The sequence below is a fragment of the Aspergillus heteromorphus genome (genome assembly GCF_003184545.1).
Source record: "Aspergillus heteromorphus CBS 117.55 chromosome Unknown BO70scaffold_13, whole genome shotgun sequence".
Taxonomy (NCBI): Eukaryota; Fungi; Ascomycota; class Eurotiomycetes; order Eurotiales; family Aspergillaceae; genus Aspergillus; species Aspergillus heteromorphus.
Genome location: NW_020290418.1, coordinates 272,736 through 298,206, shown reverse-complemented (window position 1 = coordinate 298,206; position 25,471 = coordinate 272,736). Strand labels below are relative to the sequence as shown.

Sequence of the window (25,471 nt, the reverse complement as noted above, 5' to 3'; positions counted from 1 at the left end):
TCTACGAGGCCCTTGATCGTTGATACCGTACCAACACCAGACACCAGTCTAACTCGAAATAGTCAAGGGCTTAGGAACCCAATCAGCTGGAAATTATGCCTTGAAGAACACGGGCCGGAGAGACCCTTGAACTCAACCCAATTTCCAGGGTAAGACGGGTACTACTATCTCGATGGGGATAGTCTTCCTTTGCCCCGATTCCTTCCATCCATGATGACGGGAATCGGGATAACTCGTTAGGCCTTATGACTTACCTATTATTATGTGTACCGTAGATAATAATAGGCATGCGTACGGAGTACTATACCTAGATAGATCGAACCTGATACCATGCAGGGGTAGTCCCTACCACCTACGTACGTACCTTATGTACCTACGGAGTACTTAAGTGACAATCCATAGTTATATCCCTGATCATCCATCACTGCCTCCCCCAATCAGAACCGCCAACTTGGTACAATTTTATTATATCGCTCATCCCATGCATTCTCCCGCAGCATCATCCAGCATCCTTCATCCATCCCATTTTCAATAGTAATTAATACCTGGAACCCTCCCATCAGCCAGCCAGCCAACCAGCCAACCAGCCAATCAGCTATGTACAAAGCAACCCTGCCAGCCCCGGTCCGCCCATCCATCTATCCGCCCTTTACTTTACTTTACTTTACTTACAGTACAATGTACATACATAAACCCTCCGTCCGTAGTCCGTACAAAAAAATCTCCAGCAATTAATTATCTTTAAAAGAAAATCCAATCCACCACCCAATCACAAACCCGCAGAATTCTCGCCAAGTCGACTTAACAGCTGAACAATTTACCGACTTACCGACACAACTACTATACCTTGACCACCGCGCTCCCGGCTCCGACCAAATTATGTATTAATATTAATATTATTGCTATTTTGACTTTCGACATCCTTCCCGAACAATGGGAATGAATCCATAATGAATTAGGAAACCTCCCGGACTCCGGGATCCTCCCCCCCATACGCGTACGGAGTATGTACTCCGTAGTTACTATCTATGTATGTATGTATGTATCTATCTATCTACCACATCCCGTCTATTCTCTGTCGTCTACGGCACTCCTACGTACTAGGTAGGCTAGGTATTCTCCTAGTTATCTAGTCTCCTAGACTACTACATAGTACTTAATCGCTTCGCAGGCCCGCGTGATTCACGTCAATTAGGGCTGAGACGCGCGAGTCGTCCCCTCCGTGGACCGGACCGTGGGATGTTTGCCAATTTGCCGGATTATTCGCAGTGGGTTCGAACCCGGAATTCCTCGGAATCTGGACTGGGCTTGGGTTTGGTCCGGGCCGTCGGCGGGTTCACTACGTACTTAGATACGTAGGTACTATAGGTAGGTACGGAGTAACTAACTACGCACTACGCACGCTCATTTCTTTGCCGTTTCAGGTTGGGGTGGCCATTGGCCGAGATATCTCCTCTCCTGGTTTTGAATGACGGTGCGGACGGTTCGGCCAGTGGACCGAGGTGTCACGTGGTAGCTTGCTTGGGGGTATATATAACTTAGTAGGTAGGAGCTGTAGTGTTGTAGCGTTAGGTTGGGGTTGATGGATTGTATTTCTTTGTATGGTGGATATTTTCGAGGGTTTGCTTCTGGGTTATATATCTAGTGGATTTATTGAACGCATAGATGGAGTTCATGGTTTGCTTGGTACGAGTGGTGTTATATAGAAACACCTGAGTATATGCAAGAGTTGGGCGGAATGCGCGCTACAGCTTGTGACCTACAGTACTATAGAGTCTGCACAGATAGAATATAGACGCTCGTTCCATCTGTATTAAGATAAGGTGGTAGTTCCATCCAAGGTTCATAACTCATCTACCAATGCCGCACACTCACCAGCACCTGCTCTCTCGAGTCCAGTTGAATCGACGACTGCTGCCCCGTCACCAGTCCCAGGCGCATAAGGATCTGCCAAACCAGCTTCCGCTTCAGGCTCTCCCGGACAGGGATCTTCTCCAGCGCGTCATACCCGTTAAAGTATTTGATGAAGGTCGGCCAATACTTCTTCAGGGACGTTTGAAGCCCCACATACTCCAGATCCCCGTCAGAAACCTCGCCGCCTTGGAGGTCGGGGAATCGCGACATGACTTCGTCCAGCCACCGGGATTCCAGCGGGGAGGCGCGGTGCGGGTAGTGGATGAGCGAGGAGGTTTTCAGCGAGGTGTTTCGGTCGAGGAAGGAATGCGAGACGGCGAGCTCGTTGTCTTGCTTGTATCGGCCCGGCATGGGGGTTTCTTCGCCGCTGTCGTGGCTGTCGAGCGACGATGATGATGATGAGCTGACATCGTCGAAGTCTTCTTTGGTCTCGTCGGAGGATCTCTTCCTCAGGTATTGCTCCACCTCCTCCCGGCGAAGAACCGTCTCCACGGCCATCTTGATCTCGGGGGGTATCTTGATTCTCGCGAACGCGCGCAGCTGAGTCACCCAACCGCCTCGCAAGAGCCATGCGAGGATGGTGAAGTACGTGTCTTTGTGATCCTTACTTGGGATGAAGCTTCCATAGGGTCTGGGTGTTCCACTCATCGCGGACAGCATCTTTGGCAGACTAGGAAGAGTCGGGAATGTTGTTTGATACACGGAGGTGGCCAGCTCCAGCTTGCTCAGGTCGCAGTTAGGGGACACAACGTAAGTATCCCGTTGATGGAGTGGCGGGATAGCGCGTGCTCTTCTCCAGTACACCAGATGGCTTGCCAGCATCTGGATAGTGGACAGCGGTATGCCAGACGAGACGGATATCTGCGCAAACGACTTCGTTGGCTTCGAGCATCGGATATAGTGGGCAAGCGCTGGGGCGAGAGCACCGCCTGATGCTTCCACATCTTTGAGGATGGCCGCTTCATTGTCCAGCAATAGCAGCGCGAAGTGCTTGGCGAGCACCTGGTGCGGCGCGGTGTTTTCATCGGCTGTGGGGTCATCGATAGGGGTGACACTGTCTGCCGTTGTGAGCCAGAGACCCGGGTATGCCTTGTCAGTCGGGCCTGGAAGCCATGGCGTTGATGTCAGCGGGGGAATTTGCAGCGAGATGGACACATCCGCACTCAGCGTCACAGACGCAATCTTTGACGCCGAGATGCTCGTGAACATAGTGTAGATTGCCCTCGCAAGAGAAGACTGATTGATAAGTTCCGAATAGAGGCCATTCATAGACATTCCTGTATCCAATCGTCAGCAATCACTCACATCTCCTCATGTCACCATCTCAATGGCCATCAAACATACGTTTCTCCTTGGCCTTCTCCTTGATATGCGATATATGCTGGGCCTCTTTCCAAACATAACCCGTCCGTGCCTGCTCCCACTTGAGAGCCTTGGAGAACTTCTTGATAATGTTATCATAGATCTCGCGTAGTCGCATGGAATACTCCAACAGCGGAGGATCCAGCACGAACGCCACATTGAACATGGTCATCGAATCTTTATCATCCGCATCCAATGACTCACTCATCGTTCTAATCGACTTGGAGCTCGCCATGGACATCCACTGCGACTCCGAGGCAGCCATCTGCTTGGGACTCAGGGTCTCCGTTGATGCATCAATCGCCTCATCGTCCCTGACATCCTCCTCCGCGTCATCCCCAGGGTTCTCATTATGCCCCAGCTCACCCCCCTCCCACGCCGCCCGAGGCTTCCTCTTCTTCCGCCTCTGTTTCCTCCACGTCCCATCCTCCCGCATAAACACGGGCCACCCCACAAACGCCAGATCGTTGATCCCGACCTCAAACCGCCGCTTATGCCACGATCGCGACGGACTCAGCAACTTCTCCCACACATCCGCCGGAAGCCCCAACAGCGACTCCCACGGCGGCCGATACGGGCCCCCGTCCCCTCCAGCCTCATCGTCCTGTCGATCCGACGCCGCGCCCGCATCGTCCTCCGCGTCCGAATTTGTCCCCCGCTTGCGCATCATCCCTCGTCCGGACCCGACCGACCCCGCCCGCTGCGACTCCCCGCCCGGCGACGCGGACATCACTCCATCGTCTAGGCCGAAATTGCTCGACCGTCGGCCCGCCACGGGGTGGCTGCCGGCCATGTGCGATTGGTTCTGGGGTGGCTGGGTCTCGTCCTCATCTTCGGAGGAGCTCGAGCTGCTGTCCTCGCTGGAGCTGGAGTCGTTGCTTTTGGATTTCGTGCGCGAGGGCCGCCGCGCTTTGGCCGCGCCTCGGAGCCCGTTCTCGCTGAGTGGGTTCGGCGGGTAGTGGAAGACGAAGCGCGGGCCGGCTTGCGATCGGACGATTAGGATTATGGCGACCAGGCAGGGGTCTGGTGGCCGTACAATTGACGACATTGGTCGTGTGCTGGGGTGGGGGTGGTTGGTGGAGGGATGAGGAGGAGGAGTGACGGAGCGGCTGGTTGGGGTTGTTGGTTTGACGACTGCGGTCGCGGGCCATCTTCCCCGCATGAGGCCGGCGGACTCCAATTCGGATTGTTCGATTCGTTTGATCCCATCCACGTATGTTAACTGTTCACCTAGCCGTATAAAATTAAACAGTATCTCAATAAACATAACATTACACATCTAGTGAGATATCATCCCAAGCATATATACACACATAGTAACAACCATCACAACGCCGGAAACGGAGAAGTCTCTCTCTATCGTCAATCATCACGCCAAACACTCCATCTATACACAGAACCCTCCAGCATATCATACAATATCCCCTGGTATTCTGACCCGTTAGTCCGACTATAATTTCTTCTCTGCATTCTCTCCGGGCGTCGTCGCGTTGTCCTTTTCGAACACCAGTCCGAGGTTCTTGAAGTCGTCCGGCGCCATGAGGTTACTAGAAAACGAAACGAATATTAGATTAGTTTCATCTTATCTAACGTAGACGAGAGATCAGGATGCGATTGGGAACATACTGGTCCATCCGACAGGTCAGGTACGCCTTGGCCAGTTTCCGGCAGTCGTTGTCGTTGACGCCCCGGGCGGATTTCAGGCATTTGAGGTAGTCGCGGATAAGGGGTTTGCATTCGCCTGGTTCAGCGGTAAAGATACATGTCAGTTCATGTTTTGTGTCGGGGGTGTAGCCAGGGGGGGGCATCTCAAGATCCGTCCGAATTTATAACGCGACGACCGGGATAGAATTGAACGGGCTGTGCTGTAGACGGAGTACACGGGGAAATACCTTCGTGATCTAGAGGGAAGCTGCCACGCTCGGGACTGGAATATCAAAGTATGGTTAGCTATACTCTTCTCTCTGAATTATCCGGTGCTTGTTGGTAGGCCTTATCCCAGGACGGACGGACGGACGGAGACTGGAGTAACTCACGGCGTGGGCTTGTAGTTGGTTGCGGAGCCACCTGGAGCTCCGAAACCCATGATGGCGGTCGAGCTGTAGGCAAAGGAAAGAACTCTGCTAAAGCAAAAAAGAAGAATTGACCGATGGGGTATTCGTCCGGTATGTCTGATCATCAGAGGAGGATGATGATGATGATGGCTTCTGAAAAACGGCAACGCGGAGTGGCCTGATGAGACAAACAGGACAAACACTATCTGCTGATCTGTAACGCGCGACGCAGCACATCGGCAGTCCATCTACAGGTTATATGTATCGTGGAAATTTACTATTATTGACCTTCCTGGTAGGATACATAATATTCTCGTCGTGCAGCCCAGCAAAAGTCTACGTTTTATCCCGTGGTTGCATACGTGCGGGGTATGAGACCGAGATGCACAGCAGACCGTCCACTAAGCTAGGCTCAATACGCTGTGGATGGACAGGACAGAATGATAGGACAAATGCGGGCCACGATAGTTGCATAAGAACCACTGTATCGCAGGAATCCAGACCTGGTCCAAGCCTGCGGTCCCAGCGCCAACCCCTCATGGACCCAGAAGATCCGAGTTCCCTGATACTGTAACTCTTCTAGATCGATGACGTTTTACCCGCTGCGCGGGATTAGTATATAAAGCGCATCGTGGTCCAGCTGGCTAAGAATTTATTCACCTTGCTTTTGCACATTGTATCCTTGGGCTTCATACACTCTTAACTAACAACTTATATACGTACCACGATAAGAATATGCCGATGTAGGTCTCCAACTTCATTTCGCAGATATATCACTCCAACCCGCCAACATAACAACCCGGATCGGTCAAACCCATACATGTGATACTAACCAACCATCTCAGGAAACTGGACGGAAGCTGCCAATGCGGCAGCATCGAATTCAGCCTTGACACCTCCACCCCAGTCCCCTACCAGCTTTGCGCCTGCAGTATCTGCCGGAAGGTAGGCGGGTATAGCGGCAGCGTCAATCTGGGCGGCATAGCCGATAGCCTCCAGATCAAGAAGGGGAAGGACCTGATCAAGTATGTGGATTGATTCCATCCCCTCATGATTGTTATATTTTTTTTGGAAGCATGCGATTGCTTTCCATTGCGGGGTTCACAAGCGGTTCGAGCGCTGGCGCTGACCGGCCGGTCAAGGAAATATTCCGCGATCAAGGGTCGCGGAACTTCAGACGAGCAGATCTGCTCGTCCGAGCGGAATTTCTGCTCCAATTGCAGCACTATGCTCTGGCTTTGGGATCATCACTGGCCGGAGCTGATTCATCCCTTTGCTTCGGCGATTGATACCGAGTTGCCGGTTCCTGATGAGATGGTCTGCATCATGGAGAGCTCGAAGCCGGCATGGGTGCGGTGGCCCGAGGGGAAGAAGCAGGTGCACCAAGTTTACGGGAAGGAGAGCCTGGAGGGATGGCACAAGAAGCACAATCTGTTTTACGAGTAAATACGTGACTAGGAAATGATACGAAGTTTTACGAGATCAAAGATAAAATTACGAGAAAGCAGAGAGTTCAGTGAAATCATGTATTGTATTTTTATCAATGTTGCAATGAGACCTGCAAAGCATAAGGTCAGCAGCTGAGATGGCAAAGCGCTTATGCAAAATAGGCAGTCTTGAAGGTTTCAGTTCTCCAAGGTGAATCTTGTTGTTTCTTCAATGTAGTTCGAGTAAAAACAGCAATGAAAGAATTCATCATGCAACAGGCCAAGAAGGCGAAAAGGGCACACTCACGCTTTCAAGGCAACATCGACAGCTACGTGGGATGTGGTTCCTATTACTTCATTGAGAATTAGCAACATATCCAAGACATGCATGAGTGATTCATTGCAATGAGATGTCAACTATGTCAGGCTAAAGTGAGAAAAAGTTAGCATGATTTCAGACCGAAGGAGCAACGGGAGGTACCAACCTCATTAAATCAGATTTTTGTATGGATTGTTCATGCCCGTGCAGAAACACGGATCAAATAGTGTGAATAACAAGTGTTCATCATTTGATGTTGACTTTGGGAGTATGGGCAGAGGGGATATTCAAGAGTAGAATTACCTGTCATCACTAGTTAGTATGACTGGAATCCACGAGTATTGATAACCGCAGAACGATTGAAGAAAACTCAGGTGACGAGATCTCAACAATATGTACACCCACCCAACACCCGCAGAGTTTGTACGCTCCGCTTTTATGGATGCGGGTGGAATGTACACGTTCTGTCCGCCCGTTCGTTCAAAATATCTTCATCGAGAGGGGCCAACAAGGGCAAAGATGATGGAAGTAGTGGTATTTACCTATCAACAGCAAGTTAGCAGTGGTCACACACGAGCTGGTTGAAGCAAGTAGGCAGTAATAAGTTTGTGTCAGACAAGGCTGAAACTTAGAGTTAAACACGAATTCCACATAGTATTTTAAGTTTGAGGAATGCCATAAAGCGTGTCAAAGGGTCATCACACAAGGGTAGGGGATTGGAAAGACCATGGATCTCGATCTCGGTTCTCGCATACCTTTTTTAAGAATTAGACATTATGGTTGGCGAATAGAAGTCATGTCATCATTAAACATGAAAAGGTCAGCTCCAGCAATTGCTTGCATTGAGCATCCCAGATGCTTCGACTTGATCAAGGTCAAGTCGGGGTGGCATCGAACCCGAGTTGGTGATTGCGGTTGCAAGCTTGGGCAAGTTGAGAAAAAAAATTGTTGTGGGTCGCGCCGCGGTTTTATAGGTGGGCAGCTGGCACCACGGTTAGCGATGATTACCAAGAGCGTTGTTTGCCGAGGAAGCAAACACAGCGGGGCCAGGCCCACCTTCCCAACTGGTACATCCTCGCTACCAGGTGTACGCTTCGTGATCGTTTACTTACAGCGGGCCGTATCGACAACTGGGAAACCGGATCTTTAATTTCAGGATTTGATTTCTCTGCTCACAGAACTTGATATGTGCTTCACTCTATTCCTGAATCATGATTCAAACTTGACTAGGTCTTTACGAGGTCAAACAGGCGTTAGAGGCGCCTCCCAAAAAATGAAATTTGGCCTGATAGCTAATAAGGTACTTCCGGTTTGTACTTCCGTTACGCAGCTCAAGCTTACATCACGAGCAGCTCACATGTGAATCATAATGACGGGCAAGCATTGGGTCTATATAACCCCTCCCCTCAGGACAGAGTATCCATTCATGTTAGAAAAATCAGCACCATCATCAATCAGAAAGCAAACATTTACTCCATGGACTCCGCATGTGCTAAAATTGACAAGGCACCGTTGCCAGATTTTTGGGCATCGTTCCTAGCTTCCCGGGCATCAATCTCAACTTACCAAGCAATGATGAAAGATGAGCTTTTAACAGGACAGTACTATGACATGAAAATCACCTGTGAAGGCTTCACTTTCAAGGTCCATCGCGTGATCGTGTGCTGTCAGTCTCGGTTCTTTGCAGCCGCACTAAGGAATGATTTCAAGGTGAGCGTTCTCTATAGATAGTAGAGCGTTTTTCATTAATAATCCTTACTGAGAGATTGCTTAGGAGGCGATCACTCAGACTATTGAGCTGCCTGATGATGATCTTGAGACCGTTGAACGTGTTATTTCATACCTCTATATCCAGGACTACATGTCCACAGGACACATAGTGCCACTCAGCTGTACGTCAGATTTACAAACTGGGAGCGTCGACCCGGAGGAAACATCAAATAGCCCAGAATCAGACAGTCACGGCCATTGGACAGCCGATCCCACAGCTGCAGAGGCATACAATAACTTTCGGGTCTACTTGGCCGCCGACAAGTATGGAATAACGAGCTTGAAAGATCTTGCTGCGAAAAGGTTCGCTCTTTGTGCACGTGCCCATTGCGAAACCGAAGCATTCCTCGGTCTGTTACCAGTTGTAGTGAGCTTGCTGCCTCCGCATGACCCAAAGATCCAAGAAATTATAGCGGATGTCATATCCGATCACTCATCTCATTTCAAGTCGCAAGAGCAGATACATGAGATTCTGAAATTTGGAAATATCGGACAACTGGTAGTACTCAACCTGTGGCGAAAGGGAATAGACTTACGATCAAAGGAGGAGAAAGATAAAGGCGGTTACATAGCGCGTCTTGGACAGAAGCTGGATGGCCGATCTTCCTGCAGACAGTGTTCGAAAGAATTTAACGTCTCATTGCAAGGAGATGAATATGAGCGTGGAATATATCGCTGCTCTGCTTGTCGAACACGGCATTCATTTTTCTAACATGGCCCTTTGGGACTCGGAGGCAAGCAGGATCTGGAGACAGTGGATTTGTTGCTTTTGAATTTGGCGTCTTCACCAACTCGAGGGCAGGTAGGTACTGATTGGCGTTACCTCTAATCCTTCTGTGCGATCTACATGTTCCAGAAGAGAGCAGCCGAAAGACAATTGCCTGTTTGTGTTTTAATATCAAACAGTTCATGCTAGGTCGCAAAAATCATAAATCCATTACAGAGGAAATTGAGCTTTGCAAATCATGAGTCGAACGATAGTAGACTAGTAAAAGAGCAGAGGTATCGACAGTGGGACTCCAGGGTGGGGAAAACACATGATAGACGAGCTGGCGCGGAGCAGTACGGAACATCATCGTCCAGGAAGAAGGATAGCGACCCCTGCCGATCCTATCGAAACTGTCCTGCTTGACTGGATTGATTGAAGCATGTACATATATACAGTCAAGTGTGAACGACTAATATCAACATAGTAAATGCTTCTGGGGCCTTTTGAGACCATATTCGGCCTCCTGAGCCATCACCAAACCTCCTTGAACAAAACCCACAAGATACCGAACTGTACTATCTAGACAGTACTGGCAAAAGACTACAGTGATGTATGAGATCTACCGAATTGTCTAGAAGCCTGCAGCCCGACGGGGCCGGAGCTCCGGTGGGTCCGCCAGAACGTCATCCGCCATCGGGATCAAGACAAAGACAACCACAGTTCACCTGCGTCAATTTGACGTCGATTCCTAGTACCGGTCCCTCTTCTGTTCTACCATTCCGTGCCTGGAGATGGCTATAAAGGGAGCCTTCGCTCAGGCGAAGTCTTGCCACTACTGAAATCCAATACTCCATCAACAAGACAACCCCAAACTCCCAATTGACCTCCATTATCCAAAATGACAACCTACTTCAAGCTCAACACCGGTGCTCAGATCCCCGCCATCGGCTTCGGAACCTGGCAGGATGCCGAAGCGCAGGAACACGCCGTCGTGGACGCCATCAAAGCGGGATATCGCCACATCGACACAGCCAGAGTGTGAGTTCTTTCGTTCGTTCGTTCGTGCGCTCCTCGAATCCGATTCCGCCGGTACGCTGACGATGGCGCGAAGTTATGGAACAGAGAAGGCTGTAGGCAAGGCTATAAAGACGGCTGGAGTCCCCCGCGACCAGCTTTTCGTTACAACCAAGCTCTGGAACAACAAGCATCACCCGGACGATGTCGTGCAGGCTGTCCAGGATTCGCTCGATGATCTGGATCTGGAATACATCGATCTGTTTCTGATCCATTGGCCTGTGGCTTGGAAGCGGGGGGATGAGCTGTTCCCCAAGGAGAATGGGAAGGCGGCTGTTGTGGATACTGACTATATCGATGCATGTCTACCTTATATATAACCCCGCCACCAACCACGGGCGACTGCGGTGCTAACTCGATGACACTAGACATACAAAGCTCTCGAAAAAGTTCTCCCAACCGGAAAAGTGAAAGCGATTGGCGTCTCCAACTTCTCCCAAGCGGAAATGGAACGTCTTCTCAATAACACCTCCGTCGTCCCGGCAGCCCACCAGCTCGAAAGCCACCCCTGGCTGCAACAGCCCGACTTCGCCGAGTGGCACAAGTCCAGAGGCATCCATGTCACCCACTACTCTCCCTTCGGGAACCAGAACGAGCTGTACTCCTCCAAGGAGGGCGCCACTATCGGCAAGCTGATCGAGGACCCTGTGCTGGCTGAGATTGGCAAGAAATATAACAAGACTGCAGCTCAGGTCGCTCTTGGTAAGTCGTCCCACTCGCTCATCTATGGAATATGGTCATCAGACGTCCGGTTCGCTCATACAATACCTACCCTCCAGCCTGGGGCGTCACCATCGGCCACTCGGTACTTCCCAAGTCGAAGACCCCCTCTCGCATCAAAGCCAACCTGGAAGGCGACTTCAAGCTCGACGCCGAAGATATGCAGAAGATCCGGGGCATTGACAAGAAGCTGCGGTTCAATGACAGCAGCGCTGACTTTGGAAAGGAGTTCTTCACGGATCTGGATGGGAAGAAATAGACTTCTTCAGTTTAGGTCTTCTTTCCATGGGGGGTCAGCCTTGTATAACTAATCTTATGTTGTATATACATGCAGAATGTGCACGAGAAACGAATGCCATGAAATTCACACCTGCTCATATAACGTCTCTCTATCACTCTTAACTCATAATGTCCTCGTGTTTATCTGAATTCGACTCTTATGCTCTCCTAAATGTGGCGCAGTTAGAGTTCCTGCGAACCACGATAATCATCTGCTCTGCCTAATTACTGAAATACTGGCACTGGCACAGGCCAAATTCCCTTGACTGAGCAAGAGCCTGTGTCCCGAGGGGTCACCTGCCGCGAACTCAGGATAGACCATAGTCACAACAGCAGCAGCAGCAGCAGCAGCAACAACAACAACAACAACAACAACAACAAGTAGACCAACACCTTCTTTGCTTCCCCTTATCTTACCCCTTCAACCTGTCAACCAACCCTCCAACCAAACACCCTCAAAAGAACCAACCCATTCCACCAAATCCGACGGACCCAAACCTCCCCCCCCCGACATCGAGCAGCATCAATGGCATCTCCCTCCCACAAACCCGAGCATTCCACTACCTCCACCTCTACCTCTACAGCAACCGCACCGCGCGCTCTCGCGCTCGCACATATCCCTAAGCGTCTTATTCTATCATATGTCATCGATTGGATACTTATCATGTGCGTCTTTCCCTTTCAGTTACACTTGACTATACATCCTACCCCCCACCCAACACACACACACACATACATACATACATACATACATACATATATATATATATATATATATACCTCCACCCATCCCAAAACGCAATATAGTCAGTTATACAACTACCTAACCAACTAACCGAACAACCGAACCCAATCAACAGAGCCATCGGCCTCACCGGCTACGGGTTCTCACACATCACGCCCAGCGACCGCCCGTTCTCCCTCTCGGACGCGAGCATCTCCTTCCCCCACAAAGACAACGAGACCGTCTCGACCGCCGTCTTAGCGATCGTGTCCCTGCTCGCGCCCGCAGCGATAATCCTCCTCGTGACGGTGACGGTCATTCCCTCCAGCTCAGGGAGCACGCGGGCACGACGATGGAGATATAAGCTTTGGGAGTGGAATGTGGGATGGCTGGGGCTGGGGATCTCGTTCGCGGGAGCGTATATGGCGACGGAGGGTCTGAAGGATTTGTATGGGAAGCCGAGGCCGGATTTGCTGGCGCGGTGTAGGCCCGATGTTGCCCATGTGGGGGCTTATGCGGTCGGTGGGTTGGGGACGAGGCTTGCGGGCGCGGCGACTATGGTGACGTGGGGGATTTGTATGAATAAAGAGGGGGATGTTAGGGGGCAGGGGTTCTCGAGTTTTCCGAGTGGGCATTCTTCGCGTGAGTCAGGTGATGGTTTTTTTAAGTCGCGTTCTATCTGTCTGTCTATCTATCTAGGGGGTGTTTGGGTGTGGTTGGGGTTGGGACTTGGGGCTGAAGCTGAGGCTGAGGCTGATGTGTATGCAGTTTCGTTCGCCGGGTTGGGTTATCTCTCGCTTTGGCTGTGCGCTAAGTTCGCCATCGGTTTCCCGTACCTGGACCCGTACCGCGGTTATGGGCCGGATGGGCGGCGCAGTGCGATTCCATCCCAGGGAGCGGCGCCGCCGGTTCATATGCTCATCGTTGCCCTTGTACCTGTCGCGGTGGCTTCCTTTATCTCCGCATCACGTTGGTTTGACTACCGCCACCACGGGTTTGATATCATATTCGGGTCCGTTCTGGGGATGTTCTTTGCCTGGATTGGCTTCCGAATGTTTCAACTTCCTGTCATGCGTGGTGGTGCAGGCTGGTCGTGGGGAGCAAGGAGTCGTAAACATGCTTTCTTCCGGGGGATCGGACTGCCGAGTCATCTCGTTGCCGATACCTGGGGGACTTCCGGAGATAGCCCCGAGGCGATGGAGAAAAGAGCACGCGATATTGATCTCGAAAGTGCTCGACAGGGCCCGGACGAATGAGCATGACATAGGCTTCCACATTGGTCGAGTCGTTATGGAGGTCTTTGACGTTGGTGTTTATAATTATGCTCAGCTTCCCTTATCGCGTTGCGAGTTCAGCGATATGCAGTATAATGAATAAGCGATTCCACCTGCCAGTCAAGTCAGTAACCTTCCAATAACACCAAATCCGCCCACTCACCCGTACATCACCTCCACCCTCCCACTCTACCCTCATCCCACCTCGCCTTGGCCTCTCGTCTTGCCGCCAACTTGCCAGACTCCGCTCTGACGCGTCTAATCCAATCCGCGACCTCCTTCTCAGTCGCCCGTCCATGATGTTCCCCCTCCAGAAAGCTCTCCTCCACCGCCTGACAGACCGCCTCCTGCTCCGCGATGGAAGCAGCGAGTCGCTGATACAAAGCCTTCGGCGACCAGGGGGCCAGCGCGGTGTCCATCTCGGACTGCTTCTTCCGCCAAGAGACCTCCAACGACTGGTGCGTGAGGAGGAGGGTTTCGGTGGAGGAGCGCAGGTCTTTCACATGGGCCTGGAACTCGAGGAGCCGGTTCGCTAGGTCCTTGTTGTACTGGAGCAGCGATTGGAGGTTCTCTTGGTGTGCCGTGTAGGATGGGTGGTGGCTGGAGAGGGCGGAGATGAGACCGGGGTCTTTGAGGATGGTTTGGAGGTCCACCGTCCTGTGGAGTTGGCGTATGCGAGTTAGCTGGATTCGATAGAGGGGGCAGAGCTGGGATGCGAACGTACGTTTTCTCTTTCACACCGCTTGGGAGCCAGCCTTCTTCGATCGTGGGGGGCTTGGGCAGCGCGTTCTGGGGGCTCGGGTTGAGCGTCCCCGGAGATGAATATCTGTTGTTGGCTGGTTGCATGCCGAATCGATCCGGTGCATATTGCCCTTCGGCGAATTGCTGTGGCGGCCCTGGTACAGGTGGGTTGAGCTGAGGGGTGCCTCGCCGACTGGCCTCGTGGCTGCTGGGCTTCGGGGGCGGTGGCGGGGGAGTGTCTGGGTTCAATGCTGGGTTCATGGCGACGGTTCGGTTGTGAGAGGAGAGGGAATCCTTAGTACTGTAGTAAGCAGAGAGGCAACTGGGCTGGTTGCAGGTGGTCCGGCGACAGGCAGCAATTGGAGGGTGAGGCCAAGAGTTGCGCCGGCCGAAATGCGGGGAAAGACAATACGAATACGGCACGCCATAGCCGCCATCTGTGCCGGTGCTTATTTTTGGGGGGGTTTATTTTTGGTGGTTATGAACGGTCTGGAAAACCATACAGGAATCATATGAGATAGTTATAGTAAGTAGGGTCCATTGGAATCTATTCTCAACCTAGGTATTCTAAATATATCCAATCTATCCAATCGCATTAGGTGAAGTCATCAAATCTTTAGCATTGCGTATAATGTCTCTATGACCCCTGCTGTATTCCTCCTGTCTTGAGTCTGGCGCGAACATTGGGCCTTCGCTCATAGCGTGCTGTCCGATCGATGCAAAACAACAGAAGGTCCAGACCTCCCATTGCTGCCCGAGGCCGCATCGTCTACAGATTGACGGCACGGAGCGACTATGTCCGAGCCTTGGATGCTTTGAACCTCGACTCGACAAGAGACGTCTCACGGCCTTCCGGCACACCTAAGACACGGCGAAGCAAGCAAGACGGAAACCATTGCTGGTAGATGGCCAAAGCCACCACCCTCAAGCCTGGCTCTTAGTCGGTTCTGCGCCGCACGCCCCGGTCCTCCGTCTCAATACTCGAGCCCGAAAGCGCATCCATGACCAACTGTCGCAGTTCGTTCTGTGTAGCCTCGCTGTGGAAATCCGGCCGGGCAGCCAGCTCGTCGATGCGCCGCTTGAACTCCGGGTCGACCTGGTCCATTCCTGCACTGGCTTCCTGCTCCGACACCGTGCCCATGTTCACCTGGATGTTCGGGGGCAGCGGCAGAGCCGGGTTCAATGCGTCACCGGCTGATGGTTGGGCCGCCGGAGCTGCAGGCTCGACCCCCGCGACTTGCCGCAGGTAAACGGCAATCTCGGGGAAGGAGTCGTCGATTTCGATGCTCTCCCAAGCTGTCAGGCCCTCGTCGTTCCTCCGGTTGTAGTCCACACCCAGCTCCTCCACCAGGCACTTGGCGATGTCCAGGGTTTCCGTCACAAACAGGCAGGTTTCACTGTCCTCGTCGAGGAGGTTGACGTCCACGCCGTACTCCTTCACCAGGGCGCGCAGAAGGTCAATGTGTCCGTAGGAAGCCGCGGCATGGAGGAGGGAGTATCCATGGTCGTCCTGGCCTGATGCGATGGCCGGGTTGGACTGCAGCAGAGTCAAAACGGCGGACGGATTGTCGGCGGCCAGAATGAACGGGTTGGGTTGAGTCATCGCGACTGTAACTAACTAGCGACTAGGGTGAGTCAGTGGAGGGGGTTATCGAACCACTCGAGCAACCAGTGCCGTACCTTGAGTCACACAGCAAATTAAAGCAACTGGGATGGGGAACAAAGGAAGAGAGAGCAGCACGATGGGCTGAGACAGCAAACGGGGTTGGGTTGGCGAGGGGCTGAGAAGTGGCGCGGCGGAAAAAAAGCGCGGAGGGCAAACGGGCGATCGTCTTCTTATGCCCCGCAGCTCGATAAGAATCTCCAGCAACTGCTGATCCTGACTCAACCACCCCCTTCCCCCCCAAGTCATTCCCTGTCGTACGAGGCTCTGTCGGAGATCCCGTACAAGGCATCCGGCCAGGCACGATCTGCGAACCTCTCTTTAAAAAGGGAGCAATTGCTGCCCGATTTGCCGCTGATTCCAACACTCTTTGCGCGTGCCTTGCCCGTCTGACCTCATTCCTCTTCTCCTACCTCACCCCACCAGTGACGGCAGCTTTCAAGGGACGGATACATAGCACTGTCGATTTTTTTGACTAGAATATCTACTACACGGGGCAGACAGATCTCACAATGGTGCAGCAGGACGAGCAGGAAGTCGCCCAGCTGGTCACCAGCCTAGACCTGGCCACCAGGAAAGGCACCGCTCATGGAAAGAAGACGTTCGTATGCAAGAAGAATACCTTCAACGTGGCGAATTCCGACAACATCCGTGTGGATTCGTGGAAGTTCATGGACTGGGATTACAAACGCAGCGACCTCCCCACCTACGCCCGCGGACTGTTCACCACCAAGAGGAAGGACGGCGCCCATGAGATCGCTGTCCGCGGATACGACAAGTTCTTCAACGTGGAGGAGGTGACCGCAACGAAATGGAGGAATATCGAAAATAACACCCGGGGTCCCTACGAATTGAGCGTGAAGGAGAACGGGTGCATCATCTTCATTTCTGGTCTGGAGGATGGCACCTTGTTGGTCTGCAGCAAGCACTCGACAGGTGTCAGGGAGGACGCAGAGCTTAGCCATGCTCAAGCCGGTGAGCGTTGGGTCGAGAAGCACGTTGCCTCTGTCGGGAGAACGGTCAAAGACCTGGCACGCGAGCTGCGCAGACTGAATGTCACGGCGGTAGGCGAGCTTTGTGACGATACCTTCGAGGAGCATGTTCTTGCTTACGATGCGAACGCGTCAGGCATCTATCTGCATGGCCTCAACTTCAATGTGCCGCACTTCGCGACCCTCCCTAGCTCGGAGGTCCACACGTTCGCCGACGCATGGGGGTTCAAGAAGGCCAACTTCGTTGTCTACGACGACCTCGACCAGGTGAAGAGCTTTCTCAACAACTGTGCAGAGACTGGCACCTGGGACGGTCGGGAGACGGAAGGGTTTGTAGTTCGATGCCACTTGGGCGAGAGTGGCCGTGGCCCGTACCAGGATTGGTTCTTCAAGTACAAGTTCGAGGAGCCATACCTGATGTACAGGCAGTGGCGTGAGTGTACCAAGGCCGTCATCTCAGGCAAATACCCGAACATCAAGAAGCACAAGACCGTTACGGAAGAATACCTGTCGTACGCGCGGAGACAGCTCGCCCAGAACCCTCACCTAAAAGAACTTTACAAGGCCAACCACGGAATCATCGCGATGAGAGAAGGGTTCCTCAAGGAGCGAGGACTCAACGGGGCTGAACTCATCCAGATGGAGGCCGAAAATGAGGTGACGCAGAATGTGGTTCTAGTTCCCGTGGCCTCTCTGGGCTGCGGCAAGACTACCGTGGCTCTTGCTCTGTCCAAATTGTTTGGATGGGGTCAAGTGCAGAACGATAACATCCCCAAGCAGAAGAACAAGCCCAAGAAGTTCGCATTTGATATCACCAATCTCCTTGGCCTCCACCCTGTGGTGGTTGCAGATCGGAACAACCACATGAAACGCGAACGGGACCAGCTCATAGAAGATGTGGCAGCCGCCGTCCCCAGAGCCCGCTTCGTCGCACTCCAGTATGTCCACGAACCCAAAGACCAAATGCTTCCGGGCATTCGCGAGGTGACGCGGAAACGAGTTCTCGATCGTGGAGACAACCACCAAACCATCCGGGCAGGAAGCAACGCCCAAGAGGAGATCATCGGAATCATGGAAGGCTTCCTGAAGCGGTTCGAGGCCGTTAACACCGACCGCAAGCCGGACAGCAAATTCGACCAGGTGATCGACCTCGACGTTGCAGCATCTTCGCGGGAAAACCTGGAAACAGTCGTCAAAGCCCTCCACTCGTTCTACCCCCGGCTCGTACCCGAGATCCCAACCGCCGAGCAGCTCGACGACGCAATCAACTGGGCCATGAACGACTACGAAGTCCAGCTAGACTGGAGCCACCAGTACAGCTCGAAGCCGAGCCAGAAACCGAAACCCCCCAAGAGCATCAACAACAAGATCGCCGGCACCCGCCCTGAATCCCCCCCCGCCGCCCCTCCCAGCCCCGAAGCCCTCTCCAAGAAACTCGAATACTTCAGCATCTCCCTCCCCACCGCCGAAGTAACCACCATCCTGCAATCCCTCTTCCCCGACTCCACGGCCCCCGAAAAGGCCCGTCTCTACCGCCAACTCTCCAACTCGCGCCGCATCCAGCCCGCCTTCCACGTGACCCTGATCCACCGGGCCTCCAAAACCTCCCACGCCGATATCTGGGACGGCTATGTCCGCCAGTACATCGACAAGATGAAGTCCAAGCTCGAGTCCGACCCCACCATCACACCGTCCCTGGCTCCCGCGCGCGTCCGCCTCGAACGTCTCATCTGGGACCACCGTATCATGACCTTCGTCGCCCGCATCATGCCCTCCGATGACAATGATCTGGCGGAGTGGCCCTGCGCTAATGAAACCCCGCATGTCACTGTCGGAACCGTCTCGCCGGAGGTTAAGCCCGTCGAGAGCAATAACCTGCTCAAGCGCTGGCATGAGGTCGGCTCCGGTGGCGATACGGGTATCTGGGAGGCGGAAATCCCAGGTGTTAGGGTCGTGCGTGGCTCTGTGGGGATGGTTATGTCTCGGGGGAGGTAGATTGGTGAGAACTGGGAATTGGGAATTAGAATGATGGAATGATGGATAGATGGATGGATGTGGGTGGGTTATGAGTGATGATATCCAAGAAAAGAAGATGAAGATGGAATATAAAAGGGAGGTAGGGGAATCTACTTGCTATCATGCTAGTGGCTTCTGTAGATATCGCTAAATACCCAATATTGATGATACATATACACTTGGTTTTCTATCTCTCTTTCCCCTCCCCCCCCCCTTCTGAACAGTAAAATAGATTTGTAATGGTGGCAGCGTATCCTCATAGTATGTATGCACATCGACTCTATGCTGATTGCTGTCATTATCTCTTACCTACTTACCCACCTACCTACCCACCTACTGCCTATCCACCTAAATACTCACTGCCTTCCACCTACATACCAACCCGGTATCATAACCATAACCACTACACCATGCTCACTATCCTCATCCACAACCTCTCGATTAAATCCCCCACGAAGAGTGCGCATACCGTATCTACATACACGCATACACGCATACACGCATACACACCCCAGAACCTCAGTATAACGAATCCACTCATTTCGTCACCCATCAGATGAGATGAGATGAGATGAGATGAGATGAAATGGGATGGATACGAAGTAGTACTACTAGTAAATAGTAGTTAGCAGGTACTGCATGTATGCAGGTCGGTCTGTATGCGTGATTCGTACGATTGAGGCTTTTCTTTTCTAATTATTTTGTTTTGTTTTTAGGTTTGATACCTCGCTGCGATGGGATACATGTATATCCTCACTACAGAAAGGGAGAAAGAAAGATAGTGATAGGCAGACAGACATACAGGTTGTGATATTATCATGTAAGTATGTATGCATGTATGTATGTATGTTGTTCACGGGACTACCACTAGCAAGGATAGGGTATCATAATTAATAGTTGGTAAAATTATATGTAGTAAGATGGATGGGGAAGGAGGGAGGGAGGTATGTATGTAACTGTACACGAGTAACAATGCATGCGACATCGAAACCATATCTATGTATCATATCATGATCATGATCATGCAATCGCGAGGGAATCACCTATACAGCGAACAACTTCAAGGCGAAGCAAGATAGTCCGGGGCCCGGTTGTATCGAGATGTTGACAGCATCAGCATCAGCTGGTCATCCACGAAGTGACACGCTGAGCGCCGAAACGACCCATGAATTGCAGCCCAGTGCTACCCATGGGGAAGTAGCTGACCAGGTACCAGAGCAGGGCGGCGAGCTGAAACAGCGACGAGACGAGGGTCAACAGGGTGGAATGGAGCTAGAGGACATGAGACAGTCAGTAATTGCTATCTCGACCGTATGTTGTGCACGGCCCGCCTGGGGGGGCAGCAGTAGCGCTATGCACCTCCAGCCTGCTGCGGTTGCAGGACGACGCGAGAGATCATATCCACTAGCCGGGCGCAGATGCAGTGTGATGTCATAGCTGTCGACTAGAGGCCCCGACTGTGCGCACACCACCCCGTATGCCAGATCCTCGAGCGACGGGTTTGGATGCGATCGCAGAGCGCGCGCGCAGATGGCGCAGGCCGACGCGACATGCACCGACAGGGATGATCCTGGGAAACCGAAGAAGAGTTAAGGAACAGGCTACTTACTCCCATAGCAAAGTACAAGGTCATGGCGATCGAGCCGAAATAGGCCGCCGTGAAGGGCAGGCGTGGTCCCGAGACCAGATGTTTTGCGTAAACCCAGGGTCCCATGAGGACCGCCCATGATAGCAGAAACAGCAAGGAACCAACCGACCATCTAGTCCAGAGGTAAAACCGGTTCGGTCAGCCACAGATCCATAACAAGAGCGCTTGGCAAGCACTGTGGGTGAGGCGTGACGAGGTGCAGCCCAGATACTGGAATGTAGCCGGATCGGAGATGCATGATGCATGCTGCTCAGCCAGGGCATGGCAGGCACTCCACCGCCTCGTGCCTCGCCGGGGTGGTGAGGTAGGGGATGGCTGGGCTGGGATGCCAGGAGATCAGCCGGGGTCTGGAGAACGACTTACAGGATGGCAAACTTGCGGGGTTTGAGCGAGAGCACCGGGAATAGGAAAAAGCAAAGCAGGAAGCAGACGGTGGCACCCAGGTTGCATGCGATGAAGATGAGCATCCGATCCCATCTACTTACTGTAGAGGGAAAGTATGATTAGCATTAGGCCAAAGTTAAACGACGGAGAAAAAAGATAAGGAAAGAGGAGAGAAAAAAAAAAAAAGAAGACCCATAGAACCCAAAGAAGAACGAAACAAAATAAAATACAAATCGGAAGCGCGCAAGTACAGTCATGCAAGTAGCGCGATGGTAGATGTACATCATCCACCGTTACTAGGGCTTCCGTGAAACCCGGTCAGACGCAGGAACTGAGTCGCTGTCACCTGGACCAGGCAGTGCAGCAAATCAAGGAAAAGGACTTCTGCTCGGAGAATCGGTCATGCGTTCGGAGCACTCACAGGCGAAGAAAGTATCTTCCTCTTCCCGTCGACTTGCGGCCGGTAGAGGAGCTCCTGGAGCTTCATGAGTGGGCAGCTGCAGATAACCCTCCCCTTGACCAAATGGATTCCAAGACTGCAACCGTGAAAGAATGGGGGTGTTGGACGAGTTGGTGCGCGCGGGGAGGTCTGGTTCGCGTCGCGACCAGCCCAATGAGTTGACTGAGTCGCGGAATGAAGTCGTCGCCATGACTGTTATTGGCCTCGCTGCTAATGGGCCCGGTTACGCCCCGGGTGGGAGGGGGAGGAAGCGCCGGGGCCGGGCCGGGGACGGGGAGAAGGGGAGCAGAGGAGTCGGCTCTAGTGCCAACGGCGAATCGACCACTGGGGAGGGAGCGACACTGTGGTGACAAGGCGAGGAAGCCTCTGCAGGGACTATGCACGACGGACACCAATATGTGCGTGCAGATGATCTGCAGATATCAGCGAAGGAGGGGGAGACGACGACGAGCGAGCAAGCGGCGGTGATAGGACCGAACAAGAGCGGGCCAGATGACTGTTGCGCAACCGGACTAGGCTCCCGAGGAGCTTGGGCACGGGACAAACCTTGAGCCTGCTAGCAGATGGTATCTAGTACGGAGTGGTCTCGTCCAGGGTGGTGAGGTGAAGCTGATAAGCTTGTGATCGCCCTCTTGCCCGATTCGTAACCGTCGTGCTATCCACCGACGGACGGGATTGCACTGCTGGAGCAGCCGACCTATTATTAGAGAGGGACGGGCTGGCCAATCCTCTCGGGCTTTCGTACGGCGTAGCGCAGACTGAAACAGTATCTCCGAGGGCCGATGTAACACTTGCTAAGTAGCTATAGACCGGGGCGGTCCCACGGGCAGGAAGAGTACTTAGCCTCCCACCCACGCGCGCAAGGAATGTCGAGGTCCAAAGGCCAATGACCCAGTAAGGCGAGGGAGTAGCGGGCGACCGGGGAAGAATGGGAGGGAGGGAGGGGGAGACTGCTGCAAGATGATGACGATAATGGGTCGCGAGTATCCTGGATGGCGTAACGCTGGGGCCACGCTATTTCAAGACAGATCGTCTCTACACAGGCTGCAAGATTAGCCAGTCGTCATATGACTTGGGGAGGGGAGGGAGGGGGTGAAGGAGGGGGGAAAGAGGAGCGAGGCCGAGAGGGGGTAGAGAAGGGGGGACTGTGTGTGTGTGTGTGGGTGGGTGGGTGTGGTGGTGGTGGTGGTGGGTGGGCGTTGGTGTGAGCAGGTGGTCGTGAGGAGAGAAGGAAGGTATCCGAAGCCAGGACGGAACCACCACGACCACGACCATCCCCATCCAGATCCCCAGCACAGGCACCAACCCCAAGGAATCAGAACAGCGAGTCAATTAGGGTTACATACCAGAAGACAATGAAGAACGCTTCGCTGAGAGGCTGTGGAGAGAGGATGTCGAGCAGGAAGGCGAGTGATTCCCACGGATGTCGCGATAAGTCGAGGAATACGGATTACGGAGTCTACTGGAATGGGAGTTCGTCCACCCGGCCTGCAAGCCAATCAGCAGCCCCGTTGGCCTGGACGGTGTCCGGGTGACGGGGCTAAACCCAATGCGAGCTGGTGACCCCAGCTGAGCTGCCGATCCACCAATGGCTGCTTGATGGTGCGCCATGGCGGGCAGCCTGGATACATTTGATTGGCCCGTGATCTGGCCGTCGCCCTCCGTGCTTGAGACCATTGGAGAGTTGGACTACACCGCCCATGGGGTTAGCGCCTGTTCCGCTGACCTTCCCCTGCTCCATATTCAGTACGGTAACTGCGGAACCGTACCACGACTCACAAGATACGGGGTTCGACCTTCTGGCGACTCCTGCCAACTCCCTGCAACTTGCTACTTGCGACGGGATTGACTTCCCCCCCCCCCAAAACAGACTCAGGATGGGTTGGCGCATGCCTATCTTTCGACCGGCCTCTTGGTCGGTCGAATGAGCTCGTCGATCTGCTCGTCCAGCGGAGAGGGTCTTCGTTTAGACCGGTGGCGACCTGGGAACCTTTCCGGCTGGCCTCGCTCTTAGTCCAGTCGATCCTGGTTAGAGCAGCCGTTGATGCAGAAGCCTACTTGAACTTCAGTACTTCGGTACCATCTATACAGCAGCATACGTCCTCCCCTCTCTATCTGCATCCGCGAACTACTGCCCCCCCTGGTGGGGTTGCATCAGGCAACTCGAGGGGGAGACACATTACGTAGACGGCAGCAGCCTGCGACTTTCGAAGTTAAAGTGAGTGCAGAGTGATCTACCTTATCATCATTCGGATTGATGCTCCCGTTGCGCACGCAGGTTAACAAGATACTTCCCAGGCACTCACTCGATCAGCGCTAGGGTCGACTCCGGCAGCAACCCTGGTCTCCACGATTCGATTGTTTTTTGCCGTGAGGTTACAGGGTACAGGCCCCGCCCCATGTTCCCCCACTCGAAACACATCGCAGCCGTTTGGCTCCTTGATCTATCCGGCAATGCGACTGTCTGATGCCCGGCCATACAACATGATATTCTGGTACGACTACCGTCACAAGCCCCCAGCCCGCAGCGTAGCTTTCTTCCTTGCCTGCAGGTGAAAAGTAACTAGCAGCTCCTAGTCCTATAGTCTCTGCACGTAGAGAGACCGACAGGGAAGCATGGGGCGAAAGCAGCTCCTACCTTCGCCTCCCACCATCCATCCGATCCGTCCAGAGACAGACTCCTTGCAGTGACCGTGGATATCGGCCATGCACTCCAAACCTTGACGGGACGGGACGGGCGCAAATTGCGGGAACCAATGCTGTCCACCCTCTGCGCTTCCAGTGTTGGTTGTTGGTACATGCCCGGCTTATCTGGGAGGGCGCCGCATCTGGTCGCATTGGCCGGATGGGCTGACCCCCGATCCGCCTCTACTCCCGTCATTCCACCAGGCGCTGGATGTAAAATGAGAGAGACGCGGTGTGGTGGGTGTGGGCGTGTATGTGTGAGTGTGAATGTGGCATGCCGCGTTATCCTCCGCCGGAAGGGCCTACATAGTTAGTCCAAAGTGCAGGAATTCAAGTCAGTCGCGTGTAGTCCGTGATGGATCTGGTTGGATCGTGACATACCATCCATCGACACTTTGTACATTGTAGCAGGGGGGCCGATATCGCTACTGACTGCCGGTGGCCGTTTCCGGGCTATCAAGGCCCCCCGATTGATTTGATGCTGAGGGGTGATTGGTGCATGGGTTAGTTTGACAGCATTCCAGGAGCAGGTGAGTGCGTGAATCATAGCTCTCCCCACATTCTTGGTGACCTGTATTCCAGATGATCGGAGATGGAAAGGGCAATGGATGGATGGCGAAATGGGGGTATAGCAATCTCCTGAGGGAGTGCTGGCGATGCAGGTGGGTTTCGCATAGGAATCAGGAATCAAGGCTGGACTTGGACGACCGGTCGGGATCACGGAGAGGAATGGGGAGGTTGTTCAGGGGAGGAAGGAGCTACATCTTGTACGGAGTACTCTGTACATCTATATATATAATTATCGCTTTTAGATTTCTTTTGCTACGGGCCTTCTTATTGATTAGATCTGCAGCCTGCTTAATACTATGAAAATAATTAAGATTTTAAATAAGATTTATAATTCATATATTAATATTATTAAATAAGAAATTATAGTCGCACGCTCCTCAAGCCTTGTCAACAAACATGGGCGCGAAAGCCCGGAAAGGCAGGAAAGCCAACCCTCCCCCCCACTCGGGCCTATCAGATGGCCAAGGCAGACCGTCTGCACTCCTGCTCGGGAAGCGACAGGCAGGCTGCACGGTGTCACGGACCGCCTTTCTTGTGTCAGTCCCGACCTGGAGACGCTCGGACGCTGCCTTGGCGACCTGCTTTGTAACATTATCACATAGTAGTATGAAATTCGCAGACAATCCTCGTCTACGCGGCTCCATCGTTCCTCGTCGTCATCGTGGTCAGTGTGCCCTGTGCCCTGT

The 25,471-nt window shown here is 53.0% G+C and overlaps 10 protein-coding genes across 10 annotated transcripts; 5 read left to right on the top strand and 5 right to left on the bottom strand.

Annotated features, from left to right (window-relative positions):
* Positions 1–1,798: 1,798 nt before the first annotated feature.
* On the bottom strand, positions 1,799–4,340 carry BO70DRAFT_336957 (nitrogen permease regulator 3 family protein). Its single transcript, XM_025541127.1, has 2 exons — positions 3,259–4,340; positions 1,799–3,191 (listed from the first exon to the last, which is right to left on the bottom strand). Exons 1-2 carry the CDS (start codon positions 4,322–4,324, stop codon positions 1,855–1,857), a joined length of 2,403 nt encoding a protein of 800 aa, XP_025399139.1. The 5' UTR covers positions 4,325–4,340; the 3' UTR covers positions 1,799–1,854.
* A 302-nt stretch (positions 4,341–4,642) lies between these two features.
* Positions 4,643–5,979, bottom strand: BO70DRAFT_41281 (uncharacterized protein). Its single transcript, XM_025547320.1, has 4 exons — positions 5,313–5,979; positions 5,169–5,203; positions 4,903–5,017; positions 4,643–4,823 (listed from the first exon to the last, which is right to left on the bottom strand). The coding sequence occupies exons 1-4, from the start codon at positions 5,576–5,578 to the stop codon at positions 4,727–4,729; spliced, it is 513 nt and encodes a 170-aa protein (XP_025399138.1). The 5' UTR covers positions 5,579–5,979; the 3' UTR covers positions 4,643–4,726.
* An 86-nt stretch (positions 5,980–6,065) lies between these two features.
* On the top strand, positions 6,066–6,811 carry BO70DRAFT_429405 (GFA family protein; the record flags this gene model as incomplete). Its single annotated transcript, XM_025548069.1, has 3 exons — positions 6,066–6,073; positions 6,176–6,355; positions 6,473–6,811. The coding sequence occupies 3 exons, from the start codon at positions 6,066–6,068 to the stop codon at positions 6,774–6,776; spliced, it is 492 nt and encodes a 163-aa protein (XP_025399137.1). The 3' UTR covers positions 6,777–6,811.
* Positions 6,812–8,317: 1,506 nt separating this feature from the next.
* On the top strand, positions 8,318–9,791 carry BO70DRAFT_362307 (BTB/POZ domain-containing protein). Its single transcript, XM_025543263.1, has 2 exons — positions 8,318–8,786; positions 8,851–9,791. Exons 1-2 carry the CDS (start codon positions 8,553–8,555, stop codon positions 9,556–9,558), a joined length of 942 nt encoding a protein of 313 aa, XP_025399136.1. The 5' UTR covers positions 8,318–8,552; the 3' UTR covers positions 9,559–9,791.
* Positions 9,792–10,453: 662 nt separating this feature from the next.
* Positions 10,454–11,725, top strand: BO70DRAFT_336951 (aldo/keto reductase; the record flags this gene model as incomplete). The annotated part of the gene is made up of 4 exons (XM_025541126.1): positions 10,454–10,593; positions 10,667–10,932; positions 11,008–11,331; positions 11,409–11,725. The coding sequence occupies 4 exons, from the start codon at positions 10,454–10,456 to the stop codon at positions 11,606–11,608; spliced, it is 930 nt and encodes a 309-aa protein (XP_025399135.1). The 3' UTR covers positions 11,609–11,725.
* A 429-nt stretch (positions 11,726–12,154) lies between these two features.
* Positions 12,155–13,608, top strand: BO70DRAFT_396653 (PAP2 domain protein; the record flags this gene model as incomplete). The annotated part of the gene is made up of 3 exons (XM_025546636.1): positions 12,155–12,294; positions 12,489–12,928; positions 13,121–13,608. 3 exons carry the CDS (start codon positions 12,155–12,157, stop codon positions 13,606–13,608), a joined length of 1,068 nt encoding a protein of 355 aa, XP_025399134.1.
* A 69-nt stretch (positions 13,609–13,677) lies between these two features.
* Positions 13,678–14,715, bottom strand: BO70DRAFT_41246 (vacuolar protein sorting family 37 protein). The gene is made up of 3 exons (XM_025547312.1): positions 14,351–14,715; positions 13,790–14,283; positions 13,678–13,739 (listed from the first exon to the last, which is right to left on the bottom strand). Exons 1-2 carry the CDS (start codon positions 14,626–14,628, stop codon positions 13,797–13,799), a joined length of 765 nt encoding a protein of 254 aa, XP_025399133.1. The 5' UTR covers positions 14,629–14,715; the 3' UTR covers positions 13,678–13,739; positions 13,790–13,796.
* A 178-nt stretch (positions 14,716–14,893) lies between these two features.
* On the bottom strand, positions 14,894–16,175 carry BO70DRAFT_362304 (ankyrin repeat protein). Its single transcript, XM_025543262.1, has 2 exons — positions 16,048–16,175; positions 14,894–15,992 (listed from the first exon to the last, which is right to left on the bottom strand). The coding sequence occupies exon 2, from the start codon at positions 15,968–15,970 to the stop codon at positions 15,305–15,307; it is 666 nt and encodes a 221-aa protein (XP_025399132.1). The 5' UTR covers positions 15,971–15,992; positions 16,048–16,175; the 3' UTR covers positions 14,894–15,304.
* Positions 16,176–16,264: 89 nt separating this feature from the next.
* On the top strand, positions 16,265–19,207 carry BO70DRAFT_336940 (tRNA ligase). The gene has a single exon (XM_025541125.1). The coding sequence runs from the start codon at positions 16,543–16,545 to the stop codon at positions 19,015–19,017; it is 2,475 nt and encodes an 824-aa protein (XP_025399131.1). The 5' UTR covers positions 16,265–16,542; the 3' UTR covers positions 19,018–19,207.
* A 654-nt stretch (positions 19,208–19,861) lies between these two features.
* Positions 19,862–21,813, bottom strand: BO70DRAFT_41160 (putative Golgi traffic protein SFT2). Its single transcript, XM_025547292.1, has 4 exons — positions 21,492–21,813; positions 21,050–21,170; positions 20,648–20,798; positions 19,862–20,310 (listed from the first exon to the last, which is right to left on the bottom strand). The coding sequence occupies exons 1-4, from the start codon at positions 21,718–21,720 to the stop codon at positions 20,158–20,160; spliced, it is 654 nt and encodes a 217-aa protein (XP_025399130.1). The 5' UTR covers positions 21,721–21,813; the 3' UTR covers positions 19,862–20,157.
* Between the last annotated feature and the right edge of the window lie 3,658 nt (positions 21,814–25,471).

Bases quoted from the DNA above. Each gene is read 5' to 3' on its own strand.
- BO70DRAFT_41281 (XM_025547320.1), bottom strand. From the start codon at position 5,578: ATGGACTGCCGATGTGCTGCGTCGCGCGTTACAGATCAGCAGATAGTG. The intron at 5,204-5,312 runs GTGAGTTACTCC...TTGATATTCCAG, and splicing joins ACCAACTACAAGCCCACGCC to TCCCGAGCGTGGCAGCTTCC. The intron at 4,824-4,902 runs GTATGTTCCCAA...TTCGTTTTCTAG, and splicing joins CTGACCTGTCGGATGGACCA to TAACCTCATGGCGCCGGACG.
- BO70DRAFT_41160 (XM_025547292.1), bottom strand. From the start codon at position 21,720: ATGGCGACGACTTCATTCCGCGACTCAGTCAACTCATTGGGCTGGTCG. The intron at 20,799-21,049 runs GTAAGTCGTTCT...CCTCTGGACTAG, and splicing joins CCCCGCAAGTTTGCCATCCT to ATGGTCGGTTGGTTCCTTGC. The intron at 20,311-20,647 runs GTAAGTAGCCTG...CATGTCCTCTAG, and splicing joins CCTTGTACTTTGCTATGGGA to CTCCATTCCACCCTGTTGAC.
- BO70DRAFT_336957 (XM_025541127.1), bottom strand. From the start codon at position 4,324: ATGTCGTCAATTGTACGGCCACCAGACCCCTGCCTGGTCGCCATAATC. The intron at 3,192-3,258 runs GTATGTTTGATG...GATTGGATACAG, and splicing joins GGAGAAGGCCAAGGAGAAAC to GAATGTCTATGAATGGCCTC.
- BO70DRAFT_41246 (XM_025547312.1), bottom strand. From the start codon at position 14,628: ATGAACCCAGCATTGAACCCAGACACTCCCCCGCCACCGCCCCCGAAG. The intron at 14,284-14,350 runs GTACGTTCGCAT...CCAACTCCACAG, and splicing joins AGCGGTGTGAAAGAGAAAAC to GACGGTGGACCTCCAAACCA.
- BO70DRAFT_336940 (XM_025541125.1), top strand. From the start codon at position 16,543: ATGGTGCAGCAGGACGAGCAGGAAGTCGCCCAGCTGGTCACCAGCCTA.
- BO70DRAFT_362307 (XM_025543263.1), top strand. From the start codon at position 8,553: ATGGACTCCGCATGTGCTAAAATTGACAAGGCACCGTTGCCAGATTTT. The intron at 8,787-8,850 runs GTGAGCGTTCTC...GAGATTGCTTAG, and splicing joins CACTAAGGAATGATTTCAAG to GAGGCGATCACTCAGACTAT.
- BO70DRAFT_362304 (XM_025543262.1), bottom strand. From the start codon at position 15,970: ATGACTCAACCCAACCCGTTCATTCTGGCCGCCGACAATCCGTCCGCC.